Source organism: Cyclopterus lumpus, chromosome 14, assembly GCF_009769545.1.
Source record: "Cyclopterus lumpus isolate fCycLum1 chromosome 14, fCycLum1.pri, whole genome shotgun sequence".
NCBI classification, from domain to species: domain Eukaryota; kingdom Metazoa; phylum Chordata; class Actinopteri; order Perciformes; family Cyclopteridae; genus Cyclopterus; species Cyclopterus lumpus.
The window spans coordinates 9,268,396-9,290,897 of record NC_046979.1 but is presented as its reverse complement, the minus strand read 5'-3'; the positions used below and the strand labels follow the sequence as shown (position 1 = coordinate 9,290,897).

General features: G+C 39.6%; 3 protein-coding genes across 3 annotated transcripts; 1 reads left to right on the top strand and 2 right to left on the bottom strand.

The window, feature by feature from the left end:
- Positions 1-5,459: 5,459 nt before the first annotated feature.
- chrdl2 (chordin-like 2) lies at positions 5,460-10,843 on the bottom strand. The gene is made up of 11 exons (XM_034550370.1): positions 10,718-10,843; positions 10,266-10,378; positions 10,033-10,126; positions 9,788-9,933; positions 8,478-8,571; positions 8,092-8,153; positions 7,395-7,563; positions 7,083-7,271; positions 6,809-6,982; positions 6,384-6,476; positions 5,460-6,302 (listed from the first exon to the last, which is right to left on the bottom strand). Exons 1-11 carry the CDS (start codon positions 10,782-10,784, stop codon positions 6,202-6,204), a joined length of 1,302 nt encoding a protein of 433 aa, XP_034406261.1. The 5' UTR covers positions 10,785-10,843; the 3' UTR covers positions 5,460-6,201.
- A 3,294-nt stretch (positions 10,844-14,137) lies between these two features.
- On the bottom strand, positions 14,138-18,677 carry spag7 (sperm associated antigen 7). Its single transcript, XM_034551019.1, has 7 exons — positions 18,526-18,677; positions 16,804-16,871; positions 16,334-16,422; positions 16,139-16,223; positions 15,959-16,048; positions 15,221-15,377; positions 14,138-15,104 (listed from the first exon to the last, which is right to left on the bottom strand). The coding sequence occupies exons 1-7, from the start codon at positions 18,608-18,610 to the stop codon at positions 14,986-14,988; spliced, it is 693 nt and encodes a 230-aa protein (XP_034406910.1). The 5' UTR covers positions 18,611-18,677; the 3' UTR covers positions 14,138-14,985.
- Positions 18,678-19,905: 1,228 nt separating this feature from the next.
- Positions 19,906-20,697, top strand: defbl2 (defensin, beta-like 2). Its single transcript, XM_034550603.1, has 3 exons — positions 19,906-19,985; positions 20,260-20,371; positions 20,492-20,697. Exons 1-3 carry the CDS (start codon positions 19,928-19,930, stop codon positions 20,511-20,513), a joined length of 192 nt encoding a protein of 63 aa, XP_034406494.1. The 5' UTR covers positions 19,906-19,927; the 3' UTR covers positions 20,514-20,697.
- Positions 20,698-22,502: the final 1,805 nt, after the last annotated feature.

The window sequence follows — 22,502 nt, the reverse complement described above, 5'->3', positions numbered from 1 at the left end:
AAGAAACTAAACTGTGTGGATTCATATCACAATAAAATCCACAATGAGTTCGGTAAATTAAAATATAAGTGCTCTTTTCAACCAATGAATGGTGGAATAGTACACCTTAAACTCCGCCAGAGAGTATTTATGCTGCAAAGTGGCAATAGGTTTAGCTATTCCTTTGATCTGCTATCTCATAACTCAGAACTGTCTAACACCTTCTGTTTTGTAGTCGAGTGGAACCTGCTCTTATAGTCTTGAGTATTACAATGTGATTGAATGAATTCAGTGAAGCTATCTGTGCTAATATGTAGGAACAAGAGTATTTAGTCTATACAGTTCAATATGATTTACATTACTAAACACATTCATGGGTGTTTCCCTGCTTCTGTATGACTGGAAAATAATATATATATTACATACAGTAAAGAAAAGGGCTTAGTGTTACTGGTAGGTTGTTATTCTGACACGTGTTTCACATTTTCATTTTAAAATTGCATTTAAACTTAAATTATCCACATATTTTGCAATATGTTTTCCTGTAGCAATGCCATAAGTACTGTACATACAGCGACAGTGTGGTTTCATTTCAAATGGAACCGTTTTGATCTGGTAAAGGCATTCACATTTTGAGAAGTTTCCTGATTTATGCGATCAAACACCTGGCCTTCAGTCTGAGGGTCTGCTTGGGATCTCTTCATCTGTAGCGGTATATTTGCTGGTAATGAGGACACTGTGCCAAATGGCAGAGCTTTGACACGCTGCAGAAATACTATTTTCCAGGCCGCTGGAGCTCAGCTCTGCTCAGCAGAGCTCGTCTGTGTTGCAAAGATCTCCCACAGTATCGGACTCCGCAGCTGCTAAAGATATCTGATCCTCAATGGGATTGAATTTCATCAAATGTGTGATGAATCTCTTCAGAATGACTGTTTTACCCCACAGTACTTTCACTGCTCTGTCCAGGCTCGAATGCAACTCGAGTGAAGGTCTTCTGAGGATCTGTTGTTGCCTTCAGAAACATGATGGAGTTTGTTCTTTGGCCAATGAGTCCTGGCATGAATTTATTGTGCCTGACCGGAATGCTGTTACCATGTCATTTTGAAGTGATAATTATTAGTGCTTTGGGCATTTACGGTTATATAAGTGCAGTGTTTTCATGCTGGAATTCTAGACCGAAAATTGACTATTTTGCAAGAGGTACACACTTACGTTTTCCACTGTTTTGGACTGTGATCAGTCACAGTAAAGGTGGTTATATTCCAAGCTGACTTCATCACAGAAAACTCTTCACAGAAAAGCTGAGTCAATTCCCCCCCCACCCCCCCATATTGACATGTTGACAAGGAGAAGATAAAGAATAGTATGAACGTCTTGAGATGCGTTCTACTTTATGCCAGCTGTTATAAATACAACCTGGCAGAATGAAGATGTGTGGAGCCAGAGCTTTCTTTAGCACTGACACTGGCCCGTGGAGATGGCTAACATCTTCATGGAATACCATCAAACAAAGCACCTGTTAAAGGGACACTCCAGGCATTTTGTATTTTGTATTGTTGTTGCACTTCCATAAAGTTGGGAGACTCACTGGAGATATATTACATAAAAAGTGTGGTCAAAATCGAAGCAGTACAGAGATATCCTGACTTTTAGTCCCTTGGGTTCAAGCTCCAACACTACGCTTCCCATAATGCAACTCAATGGCATCTTTTACTGAAACCTCTCTGTCTGTTTGAAACAGTTTGAAAGTCTTTGAAACCAAGCAGAGATAACACTGATGACATCACTATAACTTTATCAGGTTTATTTTTTTAGACTTTGGGCCGCTCCCCGAGTGCCTCAGATGATGTCATACAAACATTTTTACAGCATGTTAAACTGAACTCGATGTGTAAAATTGGTGGAATACTGCTTTATGATGTTTTCGTCAATGTGTCTTTGATGAGCATCAAACTGTTTTATTAACGGCTCTTCAAACATCAAAAATCTGTCTTGCCTCATGGAGGCATGCATGCTATAGAGGTGAAAATGATCTATTTATGTGACAAATCAATTCAAGGCTGAAGATAATCACACATCCACACATTTCTGCAATTTGTTTCTTACAAATATGTTGTTATTCTGAAGGTCTCTTGAAGCCATCAGAAATGCACGTCTCTTTTTATTTACATTGGACTCTTCCTCGCATTAACATCAACATGGAATAAACAGACTCAGTTGAACTGTTCCTTTTATTCCTAACGTGAAAAACTGATGAGTTGAGTTATGAACTGAAAACACATTTTCATCCATTCTCCCAGTGACATAACAAACTCTGGCAGCAGAGCAAAGTCAGAAATAACAAAAGACGTGGTGGAGAAAGGCGTCGATGGTTTGTGTCTTAAACAAGATCTTTGTTTATATATCTATAAGCGCATTTTTACTTTTGTCCGTGTATTTCAGAGCAGCACATTCTCACATCTGGAGCAGCCATCGCTGCGAGCCTTGAGAAATGTTTGCGTAAGATTTGTTTGACTTTCAGATTGAGGGCCAACAGTTAAGCTTTGAGAATAACCCTGTGGAGAATCAGACACCAGATTTGACTCAGGAAGAAAAAGCCCAAATATCTCATCAATACTCCTTCGCACTCGAGTGCCAAATGAGTTCACCGCGGACCGGACCTATTCATTATTTCTTTTGATGGGACAATTGAACTGCAACGCACTTATCATTAAATCCTGGAAAGGCTTTGAATACTCTGGCTGGCATCTGAAAAGAGGTTGTTATTAGTTACAGATCAGACCCGTAAATCTGCTGGTCTTCTCCATCCAGTGACACAAAACATCTCGTTATGCTTTGTTTTTAATAGTTTAGTTGCAGCAACATGTGCTAAAATGCACAACCCTTATAATGAGCTGCTCGGGATGAAGAGACAAAGACCAAAGTGTTCATGACATGTATCCCGGTATTGTCCATGTTCTCTTGGCCAGACTCCAATCCTCTATATCCGCTAAAATTATCAGCCCAGCTTAATTAATGAGAGGGTAACGGTGTAAAAAACAGAGCCTGTGATAGATTTCAGAAGTATTTGATGAAGTATAAACTCTTCTGCTGAGCACCTTAATCATCCGTGAAAGCAAACGCATCTATCAGACTTAATTAACACCATTTTAGCTCAAAAGACTGGCTGATGGATTTGCAACGCTTCAGTTCCTCACAAACACTCAGAGAGGATACCTGCTGCAACGCACGAGGAAATGTTCCATTGTTTGTTGGTTTGAAATGAGTTAAACTCATCTGCTTTCCTTTGGTTACTGCAGAGGCCCAACGGGTAATAAACTCTGTAACGAAATCCTTCAACAAGAAGTGTGTGAAAGCCTTTTTCTGTGACATGCATGAATTGATGTTCTCTGAGATGTGTTAATATTACAACAATGGCTCAGACGTTCCTCCAATCCTGGGCTGAGTCGTGACCCCGAGGCTCACATTTTCTTCCCTTCTCACTGAGGGGCAGCAGGGCGGAGTACACATACACAGAGCTGACCGACTGCATGATTTATACCTACTGACTGCCCCCAGCTGTTACAATTGGCAGAGCCAGGACTAAGCATGCATAGCAGAATTGGCTTGTGAGACGAATTCAAAACATCCTCAAAATAAGAACAAATCGCATCAAAAAACAATAGGCAAAGATATCGGAAACAGCATATTTTGGGGAAAATCCATATTGTTGTAAATGTGGACACTTCATATTCATAGTTTAATGACCTGCATGGTAAATGGCAACGTGAAAATGTTGATGACTAATTTCAGATGGCAGCGATAAAGTAGAACACCCCTCTCTCACCCGTTTGCCTCTACGGGCAACGAAGAGAGAGAGACTGTTATAAACTGTCAGGTCCAACTACGGAAAAATATGACAGCCTTTTTGTGAGTGTAATGAAGGCGTACAAGGGGAGTGCGTCCATTTCAAAACATTGTTTCATGCCTTCGGTGAGAGGCAGACAGAGTTGTGTGGCTCAAAGTGTAAAAGAAACACAATGAGTCATTGTGGAGGGGAGGGGACAGAGAGAGAGAGAGAGAGAGAGAGAGAGAGAGAGAGAGAGAGAGAGAGAGAGAGAGAGAGAGCACGTCGACAGTTCACAAAGAAAGAAAGCAATATTATTCTGGAGCGCCCACTCAGTCTACAAAATCTGCAGTTGCACACTGAGTCACTGGAACCACAGTGATAATTTGACACTCATTGATCAAACATGGCTGCTGAGCAGAAAGACCGCTTTCACAGATCATGCTTACATGCTTATTATTGCCATGAAATTGTGTAATGTCGGTGTTTTGATTGGAAGCATGATCTACTTCCTTTACTCTGTTTTGGAAATACTTCAGTTTCTTGGCCTACGTTCAGCACAATCTCACCCGTTACGTTTACAATGGGCCAGGAAAAAATAGATGAAATAGAATTTCAAGAAAGTGTAATTTATCTGCTTTTATTTTGCGAATGATATTGTAAAAATACAAATAATAATAATAACTTATTTTGTTTTAGAGCTTGGGTGCAGTGGAATTATTATTATTATTATTTATATATATATATATATATATATATATATATATATATATATATATATATATATATATATATATATATATATATGAATATACACCTTAGCTAACAGTTGCTTGTTTGCACATTCAGCAGTAACATTAATATTCAGGTGTTTCTGACTGGATTTACTCTCTTTTTAACTCTGTTTTTGGTCTCTACTATCTCTTGAGCAAAATATCTGTCTCGTTAGTTAAATGCTCCACTTACTTCACCAGTTCGTCCCTAACTTTGTTTCTCCGCTATTTGGTGCTGAGATAACTGGATTTCCAGCTCAAAGGGAGATTGCTTCATGGCACAGAACAGGAGGAAGGCATCTTCTGCCGGTGCACACAGATCGGTGAATTTTCCCGCGTTCTTCTGGAAAAACATCTGCCTTGCGTGTGAACACACCTGTTTTCAGCTCCTATATCTCAACCCTGAATCTCTCTAATTAATAATAGAAGAGATTTAAAATAGAAAAGTTAGGGTGAAGCGCTACAGGGCAGGAAAACGCTAATGTTGGATAAATATGTGTGCAAGGGTGAATTTTGAACTTCTGCTTTTGATTTCCATGCCTCTGGTAACATTTCATCTCCAGCGGAGAAAGTTTATCCAGCCTTCCCGAGCTCTATTTACTGGAAGCCTTCAGGCGTACGGACCGCTCTGCTGCGGCCGGCATACAGACTATAATTTTAAATCGGCAAAACCTTTTCAAGCAACGCCTTCAAAGACAACTCTGAGCTCCATGAGCCCCATCTTGAGCCATGTCTCAAGTACATATTCCCCGTGTTTTACTGTGTATGACGCCAATGCAAATGATTTCATTACATGTGGGCACCATTTAAACACGATAGTTACAGCTGAAAAGAAATCAGATCTTTACTAAAACACTGAGAAAACTTTATGGGATAAAATTGTGAGAAGAGGGAAAGAGTACATTCAGCTACATTGACCACTTTAAAGTACAAATATTTCTGGTTTGTGTAGGTGTAGTAATAAGGTCATAAGGCTGAATTAACAAACCAAATATTGTGGCTGCGTAACAAACAGCTACACTATGTGTATAGTTTAACATCAGACAGAATTAAGAAGGTGGTTTTCTCACTAACAAATACACAGCTGTGTATTCGCTGGCAGATTGAACCCCAAAGCAATGCTTCTTTCTACTTCATGCAAAAAACATTCAGTCAAATGTATATACACATAAATCATACAAGAACAATCCGTTTTAAATAAGGTGAAAAACCCCTTAGTTTAAATGTACAATAAATATGTTGATGATCATATAACATCCTTACATTCTTTTTTTAATTCTTAACAAACTGTGGCTTTTCGTCTAACATATTCTAAAAAAACGGATTATGTTTATATGGTTAAAGCAAAGTGTCATCATCATATCATTCAATGTCAACAAAGTGTGAACCCTTGTTTATGACCATGTCAGTTATCAAACACTGTGTTTTGTAACTTAATAATTAACATGTAAAAATATGTGATGATTAAGACACGATGGATCACAATGTATGAACAATATTATAAATGAGAAATAATTCCACTTGTATGACAGGAATGATGCAGGACATGTATGAATAAAGTATTTACTGTATGTTAACCATGTAGTTATTGGGAATATGGCTATAAAAAGGGGAGGAAAAAAATCAGGGTGAACACACATCTTGTATCTGCTTGGGATTTAGGAAAGTCACAATCTCCCGAATGCCATCTTCACAAATTCTGGTCTTAAACTTTTTCCACGGCTCTGAAAAAAAAGCTTGAATTAATCTAGAAATCATAAAAAAAACAAAAAGTCAGGAGGGTTTCCAGAATTGTGAAATAACACCTTCATTGAGTGTTGCAAGTAATGTGTAATTTTCTGGATGATCCACAATATCTTTTCTGAGAACGTCACCAATTTCCATTAATTGTAAAACACCTGTATGAATAAAGAACTCAGATGAGAGTCATACATTTGTGAAGCAATACTGTGTATTTGTCTTCAAGGAAAAAATTGTTCTCTTGAAAACGTGTGCAGTTGTCGTTCAAATATGTTTGCAAGTATGTGCACAAATGCCACCTGTGCATGTTCACCTAAGTGCCGCCCAGAGAAGCATAATGACAGCTTCAGTTGTATATATATATATATATATATATGCTAGTCTAAGTCTCGATTAGCTGTTCATCTAACGGACAGATATCAAAGTGGTATGAATCTTCTCATCTGTCAAACTATTTCTTTGTTATAGTTCCCACCAGGAGTTACAGTACCTTCTACAGCCTTCCATACTTGCACTTCAACCTCAGCAGTACTCTGTCTTTCCACAGCAATGATCCTAACTGGACTGGGTGGATCCACTTTCAAAGATGAGTCTACTTTATACACTGAGAGGCTATTCTTATATCCGACACTACACTGGGTCTGGTTACTTCCAGCTTTACTTCCTAAAGAGACAAAACAGACACACGTTATGTGGACGGTGTTTACAGCCAATCAACATGATGTCAGTATAAACAATTCATTATGTTGAACGTATTTGACTACCTGGACAAGTCTTGCAGCACTTTCCCGCTGATTTTATAGGATGTTGGCATGGGTACTGTCTGGGACACGTGATGCGTTTGCAGTCCTGGAGGCCATCAGTACAAGTGCACAGGATGCATTCCAGGACCTTCCCCAAAACTGGGTGCCACATGTCTCCATGTGAGTACGACTTGCCATTGTATAAACAAGCTGCGAGAAACGGAAAACATCTTGAGTGTTGTGCTACATGTGGAAGTGATCGTAAAGTTGTGAGGAACATGTCTATAAAATAAAATACCTGTACATGATCATTCTGTTTGAACAAAGTCTCACCTCTTTGGTGTTTTCTCTGCAAATAAATCTTCACGGTGGTCTCTGAAGCCCCTTTGAGGTTAAGTTTACTGAGGCTCAGGCCTCGAGGAGAAGTCCGGACCCTGAAAGGAGTGGCACGGTCGAACCGTGCCCTGCTCTGCTCTCCAGCGCACTGGTCGACTGAATGCCTCTTTTGTAAACAGATATAATAAAACACAGTTATCTTTCATCATTTCAGCTCTTGGCTTGGCTTTGAGTGATCGCTGAAAGACCATCAAATGTAACCTACATCTTAGAAGTGGAGTGGCTCCAGATCACTGAATCGCTGCCATTTCAGATTTCTTTTCAGTAATTAAAATTGAATATTGTCTTATTATCAGCCCGAGCGGTCCAAGAATCTTAAGGGATTTGACAGCTTTAATGATCACTGAAAGATGGATGTTTAAGACATAATTTGAATAATGTGATCCTCAAGTGAAAATAATTGATTCACACAGTGAGCTCAAAGGTCAGCGAGGGCTCCAGAGCAGCTCCCCTGTAACCTCAGTGTTGTGTTCAAGGACACTTCATCAGAGCTGGCACTTCCCTGTGAGACTTGAACTCAAGTCCTGTAATTAAAGTGCAGCTGCTCAACTGATAGCATACATTTACATATATTTTCAAGGATAGTAAAGTGTAAAATGAAAGCAATATCTAAGATATGCTAATTTGAACATACCACGCCTCTGTTTAGTTGCTGGTTCCCATCCTCAGTTGACGAGGACCCGCTGGTGCCATGATCTAAAGACCAAAGAGAGAGAAAATAAATGAGGGCGATGTAATTAATATGGAAGCCAAGGGCAGTCACTTAAGAATAATCATGTATAGACTTTAAGTGGAATTGTATCATGATGACATGATCATTGTAATTGTTTTGTGCCGTCTGAATAAGTCCATTACAGATTTACTGAATTCATTAATTTTGTTTTACTTTAAGTGTCATTTTGCATCTACTTGCATTTGGTTACATATACACATCGATACAAATATTATTAACAAGCCATATGCTCAGGCCGAGTACTCAAATAAAAATATATTTTTCTCAGCTTGGAGGAGTTTGATCACCTTTACACACCAAACAGCAGGTATCTTGGACTGAGACTGGGGAGGAACAGGTGATTGGTTGGCATGTTTTCAGACCGCAGAAGATGTTTCCATTCTGAGCAAAGAAGAAGTGGGATAGTTTTCATTTATCTCCAAGAGATATGAGCTCCAGAAAGCAAGGCACAAGTACTGCAAGGATTCAGCAGGCCTCTCGAAGATGTGGATTCAGATTCATATGTTATTCAGAATAAGAGAAACAAAGTCCAAACAACATAATCACAGTGTCTTCTGCGATCCAATATCCTTGAAACACATCAACAAAAATGTAATGAGACGTCACATTTGTTTTAAATATCCTTTTGCCACACGTAGACTGGCGCTGTCCTGCTGATCGGAGGCAATTATGTCTTCAGTGTTTTGCTTCAGGACACAAATAACTACAAATAACTACAATATATTAAAAGGAAATGGCAGAGAGAATAAAACAAGTTAATATTGACGAAGTGACTCGTGGAATAAATATATCAGGATAAATGTGATTTGTACTGCTCTTACATTGTTACTATGAATCTGTTTGTAAAATTGTTTTGTGTTGTCTCCCTGGAAACATCTGTGAACAAACATTACTTATCAACTCATCAAATGAACTTATCACATCACGCAGCCTTTTAAAAAGGACAACTCCAGGGTGATGTCAATTTTGGCCTCACTTCAGCTTTCCTCTCCGATATCTGCTTTTGGTTTTCTAAATTAACACTGTCATCAATTTCGTTCTGCCTCAACCAAGCTAAGCCTCAACATTTCAACTTTTACTGCATAGCATGAGGAGCCACAAGTTAGTAGATGCAACAAACGCTACCTGAAACAAAACAAACACACATAACGAATTTGGGAAAGATCTCAAATCTTTCATTACATGAAATATTAGACATTTTATATTTTATATGTAGAGGTTCAGCAAACAGTAATATAAAAGCTTTTGGTGAGCATGAACACACATGTTCTAATTGTTAGGAAGAGATTGTGTTTTGTATCTATTGTAAGCCTATATCGAGTAATTAAAAGCTATTTTGTATTAGAGGAAAAGAGAAATTCATATTTAAAGGAGGATTGTGAGAAACCCATTGGCAAGGGTTGAAGTTTTGTCATATTTCTTACAAGATTAAGATACATCTGAATATACTACACATCTTATCAAGGCAACTTCTCTTAAAACCATAAACAACATCTCACAGATAACTTGAGCTCATTGTAGACTTTAAATGTCTGCATTTAAAATGGTGGTATTCTTTCACCAGATCAATAAAAGTAGTCAATTAGATGTCACTTACAGAGCATGTGCACATGACACACTGATTGCTTCGCTTGGATGGGAAGAGGTCGAGTTTAGTGAAGGTCTCCCCTGGCTGATAAATACTTCCATTATGCCTGCAGGATTTCACAGACGCTCTCAGCCCTGCAGGGATCCTGGGCTCATCTGAGGAGGGCACATCACACCGGACAGGCTCGCAGTTAAAGTCACACCGAGAATCGTGTCCCTCTTATTTAAACTGTGTGGAAGTTGCTTGCGGCCTACCTGTGCATCTTGGACAACACTGCTGAGGCTCAGCTACCGGGTGTTCACACGACAGAGCTGGACACTTGATTGTGCTACATTTCACATGACCTATCTAAGAGAGAGAGAGAGCAATATAAGAGTTTAACAAGCACCTTTAAATCCACACCACAGAGCATTTTATACAGTTGGGCGATTTTTAGTGCAATAGTCCAGTTCGGATGTTTGTTTAGAAGCGATTTTTATGAATGTACCTCTGAGCAGACACAACGCATGCAGAACATGAACCCAAAGGGCTCCAGATAGGGATGCCAGCTGTCTCCTGGACTGTATGTCTTGTCTTTAAAAGTGCATACCACCCCGGGCCCTGAGTCAAACAGGAGGAGGATGAGCTTCTTGTGGCACAGATGAACAGCAACAACAACAACAACAACAACATCAACAACAACAAATGCCACTGATTCCACTTCATGAACGCCATTAAGAAGCAGAAGTTTAACGTGAAATTGCTTCAGACAGAATTATATAAATAAGCTTCACCAACCAAAACATAAGAAAAAGTTATGTTTAGAGCAACAGAGGGTATTTATCTTAAAATATCAGTCCAGCATGAACTTTAGTTAACTTGCCCCATCAGACTCACATTGTCATGCGTTCCCTAAGCACTACACATTTGGATCCGGACAGAATGAGCCTCAGGTCTTACCTTTCCGGGGTTTTAGCTCCGTTTCTGTGAACCAAATGATGAAGAAGAAGTAAAATGTGGGCTTCATTTTTTACATGTGCGTGACTGAGTCTTCAGCGCGCAATAAGTGTGTTGCTGCAGGACAGAAACTGCAGGGCAGCGTGAGACAAGGTAAAAAGGAAAAAAGAAAATAAACCCCAAATTGTTCTTGGTTAATCTATGGCGCCTCCCTCAGGAGACAAAAGGTAGCGCCAGGTCCGAAACAGGGACGAGAGACAATAACAGACGTGGAGGAAGGGATGAGATATTATATAAGTAATAGGAAGTATGTTTGCAGGGAGGACAGAAGGGACACGACCACTTCACTTTACCAGAAGGTAGTATGAGAGCAATCCACAGTACAACAACTAACGTTATTTAAAAAATAAATCCTTCAATAAGTGGATTTATTCACGCACTAGGACCATGCGGAACTCCCGAGTTCACCCACTATCTCCCGTAGAGTCCTTGAAGGTTTAGTTCCGTCTCTGTCAACCCGTCGAGTGATTGAGGGCTCTCTGGCCTATATGAACCCTTTCTGTAAATCAGCGTTAGATGCAGACTTTGCCCAAGGGGATTACCCACAATTCATTGCAATGTGACGTTAAACCCGGGGTTACCAGTGGAAGCATGCAAAAAAAATAAAGGAGGGCACGTGCCTGTTACATTTACACAACAATATTAAGGTTTAAAGATGGAACATAAAAAAAACACATGAAATCAGAGGAATGCAAACAGAGACTATGTTTCACAGATTTATTCATCAAACATGTAAAATATTTTGACAAAAACAAGTAAATAGATTATTGGAAATGACCTCTCATCAAATCAGGGAGTAAAACGTATAATATAAATACCCACAATTGAACACAATATTTGTTGACGTTGTCGTGGTATTTATATTTACACCATGTCAAGCCCTTACAGCCTCACACTCAACCGAGTGGCACCAGTAAGTCCCTGAGGGTGCAGGGTTTGAGGCCTTAGACTTTTTATATATTTGGTATGGCATATTTTACTATGACACTATACTATGACATTATTATGACTAACTACACATTTGTTATGGCATACTATCTTATATTTTTCATGAAAAACTGTACTATGACATTTTTATAATTTCTTTATGGCATACAACAAATATATATATTGTTCATGACATTTTTATGATTAACTACATATTGTTTTACTATACCATAACATTATTATTATAAACAAACTTTATTGTTTTTTTTATGACACAGTATACAACATTTTTTTTAATATCTTCTGTAAGACATATTATATATGACATTTGACTAACTACATTTTTAAAAAAAAAATACTATACAATTACTTTTTTTCAGGATTTCTTTATGTCATACTGTACTGTGACATTTTTCCTTTTGCCGTTTTAATGACTAACTACATTATTTCTCCATGGCATATTTTACGGCATACTATTTATGACATTCATATTATCTAATTTTATGACATATGAGATAATATAATTACTAATTAAATAATAAATCATTAAATCATACTATATTATCACTTTGTTTTATGTTGTTTAAATAGATAATAGATCAAAACCTTGAAAAACACAGGTAGGTATAAATTGATTGAGTAATTATAATCTGCTTTGTGTAATGATAACAAGGAGTTAAACATGTCTGACATGTAATTACATTTAAGGCCCTTTAAGTCACAAAAGGACTCACAATGATTAAATGGGGACCTTTACTGTATGTCAGTCCATTCATTTGATACGAAGTTAACAAATAATAAAATACAAATCAAAATGAGGTTGTTATATAATATGAAATTTCCCTGGTTCCATTCTACACCATCTATTTTCAACAACGGCTAAAAATGCCGATGAATTATATTTAAAAAAAACAGATACAAAACATGAAACAATAATAACAGCGTCAAGAGAATATTTTTGCTTCACTGACGCTGAGTTCGGCCTCCCTGTGGTTCTCTAGCTGCTCCTCCGGCAAATGGAGACACAAGAAAACACATTAGTGACACACACTCATTCAAAAATAGAATTAACATCATGTGACAGTGGCACTTTCCAGCTGTGTACAGACGTTAGGGTTTTTAAATCCCTTGATGTCCTCGTCTCCATTCAGTCTGCTGCTCCTTCCCCAACACGAGTGTCTTTTATCTGAGAAACAACACAGACGACAAACCAGCTCATACTGTAATTTCAGGTTTAACTAATGAAATACAAAGTGGATATTTGCACTTATAAATTATCTTTTATTTCATTTACATGTATCTGGTACCTGTCAGCAATTATTGGAATAATAAATAAAGAATAAAATAAAATAAAACATATTTAAAATAAAAGATGTGCTGCCAACTGCCTCAAGAAGAAAGATAAGCACAACCCACAGTTTGCAGAAACAGACAGGAAGCAAATAAATATGCTGCTGTGGATTGAAGTAGCAGCAAAACCTTTTTGCAGTGGACAACCTAAAAAAAAATCAATATCTAAATAAGTGCTATATAAAGAATATTGGGATGGATATAGATTTTTTTAGCTGCATTTCTTTCAAGTGGCTTAAATACATTTGGCTGCATGGCAGAATGCTTTGCTCGGTGTCGGTGCTGCTGCCTGTTCTTCAAACTAGGGCCAACCGTCCTCTGCTGGGCACCAAGTAGGAATAAGCTCTTCAAAACAGGCAAACTATTCCTTTAACTTATACACGGTCAGTCACCATGATGTCTTTTCAGCGGTCCAGGATCTCGGAGAGGAGTGGATGTGACTTTGTTCTGATCATTTCTTATGTGTTTAGTCTTTGGCACACACTCAGACTTCTCCAATATGCCTAATGCATGCCCAGCTGGCACAGCGTGAGCATATCCACTCATGATTTGTCTGTAATGTATTATAAAGTCAAACTTACATTATCCCACAGCAACGGAAAGAAGCGACGACCAATTGCGACACACATGAACCATTTTACTGCCAGCAGCTTCGTTATTTGAATAGTTGTAGAGGGAGCAGCAGCCATGTGTTTGTGTGGCCGTTGAGCCTCTGACTGACCTCACAGTTCACCAGAGCAGGTATTTCTGTTGTTTTCCTCCAGTCTCACTCCTTTTACATGTCGTAAAATAAACCGTGGTGGACTGACAGCTTTTTTGAAATAACATCCAACAAGAACAGCGTTTCAAAACTAGCTTAGTTTTGAATCGCTAGTTATATTGATATTCCAACATGACGTCAGCATGTGTATCCATAATAAAAAAAGGTGAGATCAATTAATATAGATTATGTTTTGTGTTTTCCTCTGCCACTCATTTTTTAGCTTGCATTTTCCTGATGTATTGGATTAAATATTGACACCAAAACCAGTCTAAAAACTAACATTCAAATAAATTAGGCTACGAAGAAATGAGGGCAACATACAGTTCTGTTCTCCATTTATTAACACCCATGGGGGAATTTAACAGTGCAACCATGTTAAAATCACATTAAGATCCTTAAAAACTTACTTGAAGATATGACAAACAAAAAAAGATGTGACCAATTTTCCTACAATTAGTATAGTAGTCATCAACAGGCTTAATAATAAAACACATCATTTGAATAAACAGTTTCATTGAGATCTATCAAAACAAAGAAGATCTCACACTTAAGATTCCTAAAACCGACAAAACAGTTTTTCTCTAAAAGGAGACTCCTCATGAAATGGAGGAAATGGCATGCTTCCAACAAGACAAAGATCTGAAACAGGTTGAGACCAAGATAACATCCCCAAAAATGTACCCAAAAGCTGGTCATTAGACACCATTCCTGTTTCCCTTTTAAAAGCTGCACTGAATATTTGGAACTTTGACTTTTCAGCCATGTTTGCCTAAAACCTTGCTTTCAAAACGTCAATATTTTCTGAATAAAAATGTCACTTGGGACTGTGAATGCACATCTGTATCAAACATGTCAATCATTGCCAAAAATGTCCCGTTAAAGTTTGTGTGTGTGTGTGTGTGTGTGTGTGTGTGTGTGTGTGTGTGTGTGTTGATAATTGACATCATAAACAAATGCTTAACACGTATGGAAATCCACCTCCTGGATCAGACTTCACCGAACAGGGTTTCATGATTTCAACACAGTCTAACACAGACATTGGTGTATATACTGGATTCAACGCATGCCTTTTAAGTTATACTTCTAAAGATATTGCATTATAGGATCAATTACACAAACACAGACACACGCACCCAAACGCCCGCACAGAGCAGAAGGTGGAAATGGAGACTCAAGAGCTGCTGCTGCTTCGTGCCCCTGAGTCGCCCTCTTGCTTCTGACGTTTCTTCGCTCTCATTTCGTTCATGGCTTCCTCGATGGAGCGAGTGTCCCTCTTATTGGCCACCGGTACTGAGGGAGCAAAATACCAACATAATGAGTAAATACAGATGCAGCAGAAGGAGCACTGTGATGTGAATTAAGTGAGGCAAAGCAACACAGCGATCACTGCAACAACATTTACTCACCGCAGCCATACGTGCTGTTGGCTTCTAGTGTGTGTGCTGCATCCTTTGCAGCCGAGGTGCCAATCAGGTGACTGTACTTGTCTCTGTAGTTGGAGTTGGGACACGTTTCTGCCTTCTTTGTCTGACTGGATTCTGTTTCTTCCAATGCAGCCTGTTCCTGCAGTGAAGAGAGAACAAAAAAGCTGAGACTTTGCCCAAAAGAAAAATAAATCAGGGATAAAGCAACCTGTATGAATTGCCTTATTTCAACATCCCTCCTAAAAGTCAATAGGATTTATAGCAGTCAACTGTAGATTATGCAGATAAACCACATTCAACGAGCACCACAACAACGATATCCATAGAACAAAGAAGACCTTCTCCGGTCAAGGCAATGCAAGTTGAGGCGTGATGAGATTGTATTTATTTATGCTCAATTGACGTACAGATTTCTCTCCCGGCATCTGTGTTGAATCTGTACAAAATGTATTTCCTTTGTGCATAAGGAGGTGAAGACTGTCAACCTATTTCTTTTACTAAATCCACTAAAGCTTGTCTCCCTCCCTCTGTGCTCGTTTCCCTCGGTGCTGCTGTAGCCTTTCCTTCAACGTGGTTGCACTCAAGTTAAACTTACTAGGTCCGATCTACGATCTAGTAGGATAACCGCTGTAAAAGTGCCCACAGGGCTTATTCACGCATGAGACTAATCAGATTAATGTAAAGGGATGCATGCCTCATTGAAAGAACACCCAGTCTTACTTTTAGTCTGCGCCGTTGCTCTGCCACCTTGGGGTCCCACTCCTCTCCTTTGCGATAGGCTTCCAGCTCCTCGTCTGACGGAGCGAACTCCTGCCACAGCACACAGTGGACATCAGTCACATTTCCCCCACATTGTTACATTATTATCCAACGCTGGATTGAAAGCAAATGTTTTCTGACCTTCTTGAAAAGCATGACGTAGCGGCTCTCCTCATCCTCCCCAAAAGAAAAAGAAGTCAGACCGGCCACTTCTGCTACATCATGCCTATGAGACCGGAATGAAGGAGGTGTAAAGACATTTGCGCATATGATGCAACAAATCATGTTTTCTTGCATAAAAGGAGCTTATTGTATTCATCTGAAGTAACTACTTACAATATACTCCTTTCAATCTTCCCCATAGGATTATATTTTCGTTTCTGTTGTAAACTGTCTTGAATGAAATCCGACACTTCTTTCTCCATCTAAACAAGCGATGGAAAGAGAAACAGGGTGATAAATACCAACAGTGGTGAAGGGAGATCGCAGGAGCTCAGTGATCACTTTATTAGATACACTTTTACAATATAATGCAATACAAGTGCTTGGAATGTTTTTCTTGACATCATCATAGAGGTTCATTTATATGTTTTAGCATGGATGTCATACTTCTTAGTATAATCTAGACCAGTACGACACCACCTTTAACCACAACCTCCGTAATAAACACAATGGAATTTACATGAATATGAACATTTATGGGAGAGCTGTTGTATTGGATGCATTAGATTGTTATGGTGTGTCTAATACAGAGGACACATGTGTATTTACAACGTGTATTAGATAGGAAACATTCAAGCGCTCACTTTTCTCCTGAACTCTGCTTTCCTTTTTTTCTCCTGTTCCTCCATCTTCTTGAGTCGTGCTGCTTGCTCTTGAAAAAAACAAAATCAACAAGGACAGAAATTTATGTTTTCATTTGGTTCAATTGTGCCTGATAGCATTTAAAGTTTCCGTTGTAATCACAGTCTTGCAGCTACAACCGGCCAGTTTATAATTTCAAAGACGGAAGGGGACAGAATTCCTTGTGATTATGTCTTCACAAACAGAAAATTAGACGGCGTGTGTTTATTTTTAGCAAGACTCCACTCAGCACTGGCACAAGGTTATGGAGAAGTAGTTTTAAAGCGAGATCTGCAGACAGGAAATAATAACATATTCCAAAATAGACAGGAATTATTTTATTTTTAAAAAACCTAGGGGATTACCATCTAGCCAGTATTTATTACAACCAATGCGTTGTGTTCACATCATATTTACAGTATCTACTAAAATACCAGTAGCCTGAGCTAAAAGCAAAGGTAATGGTTTATTAACTTCAACAACTCAGTGTTGGCTCCGACTCTGAATGCCAGGAACCTCGGTGTGACACTCGACAGTCAACTCTCCCTGACGGCAGCACAGGTTCTGGTCCAGGCTCTGGTCATCTCACGGCTAGACTATTGCAACTCCCCCCTGGCAGGTCTACCTGCTAATGCCATTCGACCTCTACAGCTCATCCAGAATGCAGCTGCTCGACTGGTCTTCAACCTCCCGAAGTTTACCCACACTACTCCGCTCCTCCGCGACCTTCACTGGTTACCGGTGGCCGCCCGCATCCGCTTCGAACGAGCTCCCCATTGACATCAGGACAGCAGAAAGTCTCTACATCTTCCGTCGCAAACTAAAAACACATCTTTTTCGACTATACCTTGAATAAGGAAGGTAGAGCCGTAGTAGCACTCTAGTAGCACTTCAATGTCCCTTACCGATAGCACTTTGTTGTTTAGCACTTTAGTAGCAGTTACATGGCACTTACGGATAGTACTCTGTAGTTTAACGTTATTGAAGAAATTGTACTTTCTTGATTCTTGTTGTTCTGAGTTTGGACTCATGGTTTAATGTACTTATTGTAAGTCGCTTTGGATAAAAGCGTCAGCTAATAATGGAAATAATACAGGCTTAGAATACATGTTTATATAAAGGCACACCACCATTGAATGCTCTGAGGCATCTTGTTGTCCATGTCAACATCCAGGAGACTGTTGCAGATGAAACGGTGCTGGGTGTTTAAGTGGTGCTTCAGGCAGGTTTGTATTACAGTAACAGCAGTGCCACTTGGAGTCTGATAGGGCTTGGCTGTTTGATTGTGGTCTCACATCAAGGATTTGGCCAGCAGATATCGCCATTTTAACTGCATCAAATGCCTCGACACAGTGAACCTTTGTTTTTTAAACTCCAAGCACTGCATAACAACGAAGCTTGTTGTGCTTCAGAAAGTTTAGCTTCCCACATCTCTAGTCCAGACTCTGACCTCTGAGCTCTGCGACAGACTGCGGGACACGCGGGGCTGCACCTTACGTTGATGCGACGTTAAGCCCGAAACCACAGTGCTGACTTGAAGGCTCAACTGGCCAATGGCAACAGCAGGAAACGCTCTCCTCGACCTGTGCTAATCTTTTACACACATCTAAGTCCCTCCTTATGTCCATTTCAGCCGCTTCAAACGACCGCAACACGAGTTGTTATTTAGGCAAAGCATAATGTACCTCGAGCCTTTCGTCGGCTTTCCTTGTCGCCGACAGTTGGAGGCTTTTCCATCGAGTTTAAGATTGAGCCTAGGAGGTCCGCCATCTTGGAATGAGAGGGGGCACACCGTTCAGTTGTTGTTGGCGGCAGCTGTACGGAGCTGCGCAGGCGCAGATGTACGGAGTTCTTCTTCGTCTAGTTAAATAACCGGCGTTTGAAACACGTGTCGCCATCCTGCGTACCAGGAAGTTATATCAACTAGTGGCAGAATTTAATTAAGTCGACTTCTACTTCTGCTTGAGTAGGCCTATTTCTAAGCTATACTACTTTATACCAATAATGTATACGTCATTTTATAAAATGAGCATTGTTTTGGAGGAAACTATCCAACAATACAGTTGTTGAAATCAGCTGCCACACTACGTGATTCAAACGGATGAGATGGGTATACTTTCAGCTCAAAACGTTATCCAGAGTGACCTTGAATCTACATTATCTACTTTTCATCGGGAAGAAAATTATTACATTTTTCTTCTTTGTCATTCATCAACATGTTTACAATGTACCACAAAAGTGAGTATGCAGTCATGTGATTTGAGATGAGATAATTTATATGTTTTAATCTTCTAAAGGAAAGTTGCTTTTAAGTTTGACTTGTTACTGCGTTGTGCTTCTTTTTCGGACACTTTTTAATCAAAGATTGGATCATGATTTGTCACTTAAAGGTGGGTTCTCTGTCCTTGTGTGTGTCCATAAGCACTAGGGGGCATGCTACACAAGTAAATGTCTGTGTGTCTATGCCTTGTGGTGTTATTGTTTTGTTAACAAACCTCCCCTGTGTCAGTGGAGCAGTGTTTTGTGCTATTTGATTGTAGTTTCACAGCATCAGCAATAACACATGAACTACTGCCATATCCACATGTGGGCAGAGCAGTGGTCGCACAGAGGGCAGCCCTGAAAGCACAGCCAGACAGACAGCATTGTGCTGCTTACTGTGTTTAAAACAAACACTCATTCATATTTCACCTACACTTATAACTTTTGCAGGGCTTGTTCTTTGTGGTAGAGCCACAGTGGTGTATGTAAGTACAATTCAAAAGAACTTATCCGTTTACATTTAGATTTCTGGGTTTCTGTGGTCTGGTGAACAGAGCAGATCATTTACAGTATCTCTAAATCCCAGAGCAGGTTGAATAATAAAGTATTGTTTTATCAAAATGACAGTATGACTCAAGAAGCTGCAGCTGATGACTGAGCTGAGTAAGCTCTGACGTACAGCCCTCAGACTGCCATCATTCAGCGATACTTTGTTATTGTGATTTGGACAGAGCACGACGGACTCCTCCCCCGTGGTTGAAATGCTGTATAAATGCAGCATCAGCCTGTCAACAACAGTGTCTGAAAGCTTATTGGTACCCAGACATGAAGGGACTGAGCTTGGTTCTCCTTGTGCTTCTCCTGATGCTCGCAGTCGGGGAGGGTAAGCAATGTGGATACACCCATTTACTTACTGCGTGAGATCAAATCAAGCAAATCATGACTACACTGGGGTTGTTGTTTTCTTGTGTGGCTCTGAGGAGAAGTAAAATAAAATGACATCACAACTTTACAGTTTTCTTCACCATTCGATCATTTAATTGGCGATAACTCCAAGATTAATGAAGTTGTTGTGATGACAGTTTATGAAAAGTTAAGTCATTGTTGATCCGGAATGTGGGAAAAAGGTTTTTTAATACTTTTATAATTATTTACAGGCAATGATCCAGAAATGCAGTACTGGACATGTGGGTATAGAGGACTCTGCAGACGGTTCTGCTATGCCCAGGAGTACATCGTTGGTCATCACGGTTGCCCTCGAAGATACAGGTGAGACTGCTAAGATCAGAGCCGTGCATAACGTTGCAATATTAAAACTTTTAGTGAAAATACCAAACTATAGAAATGATTGCTAATTGTAATATTAAGTCGTACTGTACTCACTTTCAGGTGCTGTGCTGTGCGGTCTTAGCACCTGCACGCACCAACATGGGGCCTGACATCTTCAGTACAGCTTGCCATGGAAACCATGGTAACCAACAGCACTCTTCTAGGTAAACAGCTTTGACAACTTTCCTCTGAACCCCTCTTGGACGTCAAACATGCAGTGGAATCTGACAATGAGTGCTTCTGAAGTGGACTTTATTTAGATAGATTAGGTCTGCAACTGCAATCCGGCCGCTCATAGATCCATCATCATTGTTGCCTGAAACTGAGTGTGTCTGATCTTGTATCTCACATTTAATAACATCAAAGCTTTGTGATGTACAGTATACAATGCAGTGTTGCCAATAAATGCATGAAAATAAATTGACTGATGTTTTGGTTTAATCACCATCAGCTTGAAATATACCATCCCAATTACAATTCAAAGTAATTATTAAAATGTACATATAAATATACAATATAGTGTTAACACTAACTCTGCAGCTCATTAGCCTCTTGACTTGACCTCAGGGAAACAACAGCATGGAAATCAGTCCGACGTTAAACGATAACGGTCAAGTGAGTGACCCAAATAGCTGTGGTGGAATAGAGCTTTTGTGAATGAAGTGTTATGTCTCTTGCCTGCATTAGTGTCATCTCTCTGGACGTCACCATCCACCATCACAAAGCAAATTCATTGTCGTATTGTCCAATAGGAAGGTCAAATGTTTTTGTTGGTGACCTTCGGCTTTGTTTTATGTCATGTTATTAGGAAGTGACATGCTGACGAGCTGAAAACAAATGCACTCACCTTGGTTTGAGGAACAACATTAAATACAGACATCTAGCAACCGACTAACTATAATGTTCAAACATGTTATTATCAGTTTGATATGTACCAAAGCCAAGATCTGAAGATCGTTGATGGCTGGCCCGGACCAGTAGGTGTTAAAGGCTATTTGTTAAAGGCTATTTGTAAACACCAGCCGCTGCATTGTGCCCTGCATTGTCATCCGAGTGGAATCTTTGTGCTAGTCAGACAGCGCGGCGTGAGCAAACTACAAAAGGGGGTAACCCGCCACAAACCTGTTTACACGAGGCTGTCTGTCTTCACAAAGCCGACAGCTTAAATGAGAAAGTTACGACAGGATGGATGTATTTTTTTTAAACTGCATCAGTGTAGAACTGCATTGCTGCAGAGGAACTAGGGTTTGAGGAGAAATCACAGAGACATATTCTACCGCAGCCCAAGTATGTCCTGTGCATCTTAGAAGTCAACAAAATCAAAGTATTTCCATCTCACCAGTCGGAGCAATGCAAGTCTGCAGCCGGACCAGAAAAAAAAAAATGTTAAAACTACAAAGACAAAAATCTCACGAATCCAGACTTCCTGAACCCACTCGGCTGTGTGATTCTGGTCATGGTTTAGATAACTAGTGAATCTTTACCAACGCCAAGCAGAATATTTTCTAAAAGGACCTTTAACCTATGAGTCTCCCAGGTTTTGCATTTGAGAACCAGAGAATAATCTCCCTCATGCTCTCGGATCCAGGAAGTGCCGTTATACAAGCTCGAGGTAGAATGTCTTGAACTTTGACAGCCATAACGGTCTGATTGATGGACGCTTGTTCTGGCAAGTTCACTTGTAAAGGATCTCTGAAGCTGTTAGAGTTCAACAGGAGGTCTTCTGTCCCCTCTACTTATAGCAGATGTTTCTCCACCCTTCCTCAAGTCTGTTTCTCACTGCAATTGTCTGAGCTTGTTTCCTTTAGACTTCATTTGTTTTACTTTGAAATGTGTACATATTTGAAGGAAACGGGTCAATTTAAAGCATCAGGTCGGCAATCATAACCATGAGTTATGTCTGTAAATGAATGACAACTGTGTGTGGAGGCTCTCGGCATTTTTAAATGAGTATTTCTCACAACCACAGGAAATAAATGAAGACAAATTAATACTTACTGATGCCATCGTACCACACAAGAGAATAACACCTGTTCAGTACTTTGCAATCCTCGACAATAGCCCTGCAATA

Bases quoted from the DNA above. Each gene is read 5' to 3' on its own strand.
- chrdl2 (XM_034550370.1), bottom strand. From the start codon at position 10,784: ATGAAGCCCACATTTTACTTCTTCTTCATCATTTGGTTCACAGAAACG. The intron at 10,127-10,265 runs GTACATTCATAA...TCTCTCTCTTAG, and splicing joins TGCGTTGTGTCTGCTCAGAG to ATAGGTCATGTGAAATGTAG. The intron at 6,303-6,383 runs GTGTTATTTCAC...CTTTTTTTTCAG, and splicing joins ACTTGCAACACTCAATGAAG to AGCCGTGGAAAAAGTTTAAG.
- spag7 (XM_034551019.1), bottom strand. From the start codon at position 18,610: ATGGCGGACCTCCTAGGCTCAATCTTAAACTCGATGGAAAAGCCTCCA. The intron at 16,224-16,333 runs GTAAGTAGTTAC...CCGGTCTCATAG, and splicing joins AAGATTGAAAGGAGTATATT to GCATGATGTAGCAGAAGTGG. The intron at 15,105-15,220 runs GTGAGTAAATGT...TTGCTCCCTCAG, and splicing joins CAACAGCACGTATGGCTGCG to TACCGGTGGCCAATAAGAGG.
- defbl2 (XM_034550603.1), top strand. From the start codon at position 19,928: ATGAAGGGACTGAGCTTGGTTCTCCTTGTGCTTCTCCTGATGCTCGCA. The intron at 19,986-20,259 runs GTAAGCAATGTG...AATTATTTACAG, and splicing joins GATGCTCGCAGTCGGGGAGG to GCAATGATCCAGAAATGCAG. The intron at 20,372-20,491 runs GTGAGACTGCTA...ACTCACTTTCAG, and splicing joins GGTTGCCCTCGAAGATACAG to GTGCTGTGCTGTGCGGTCTT.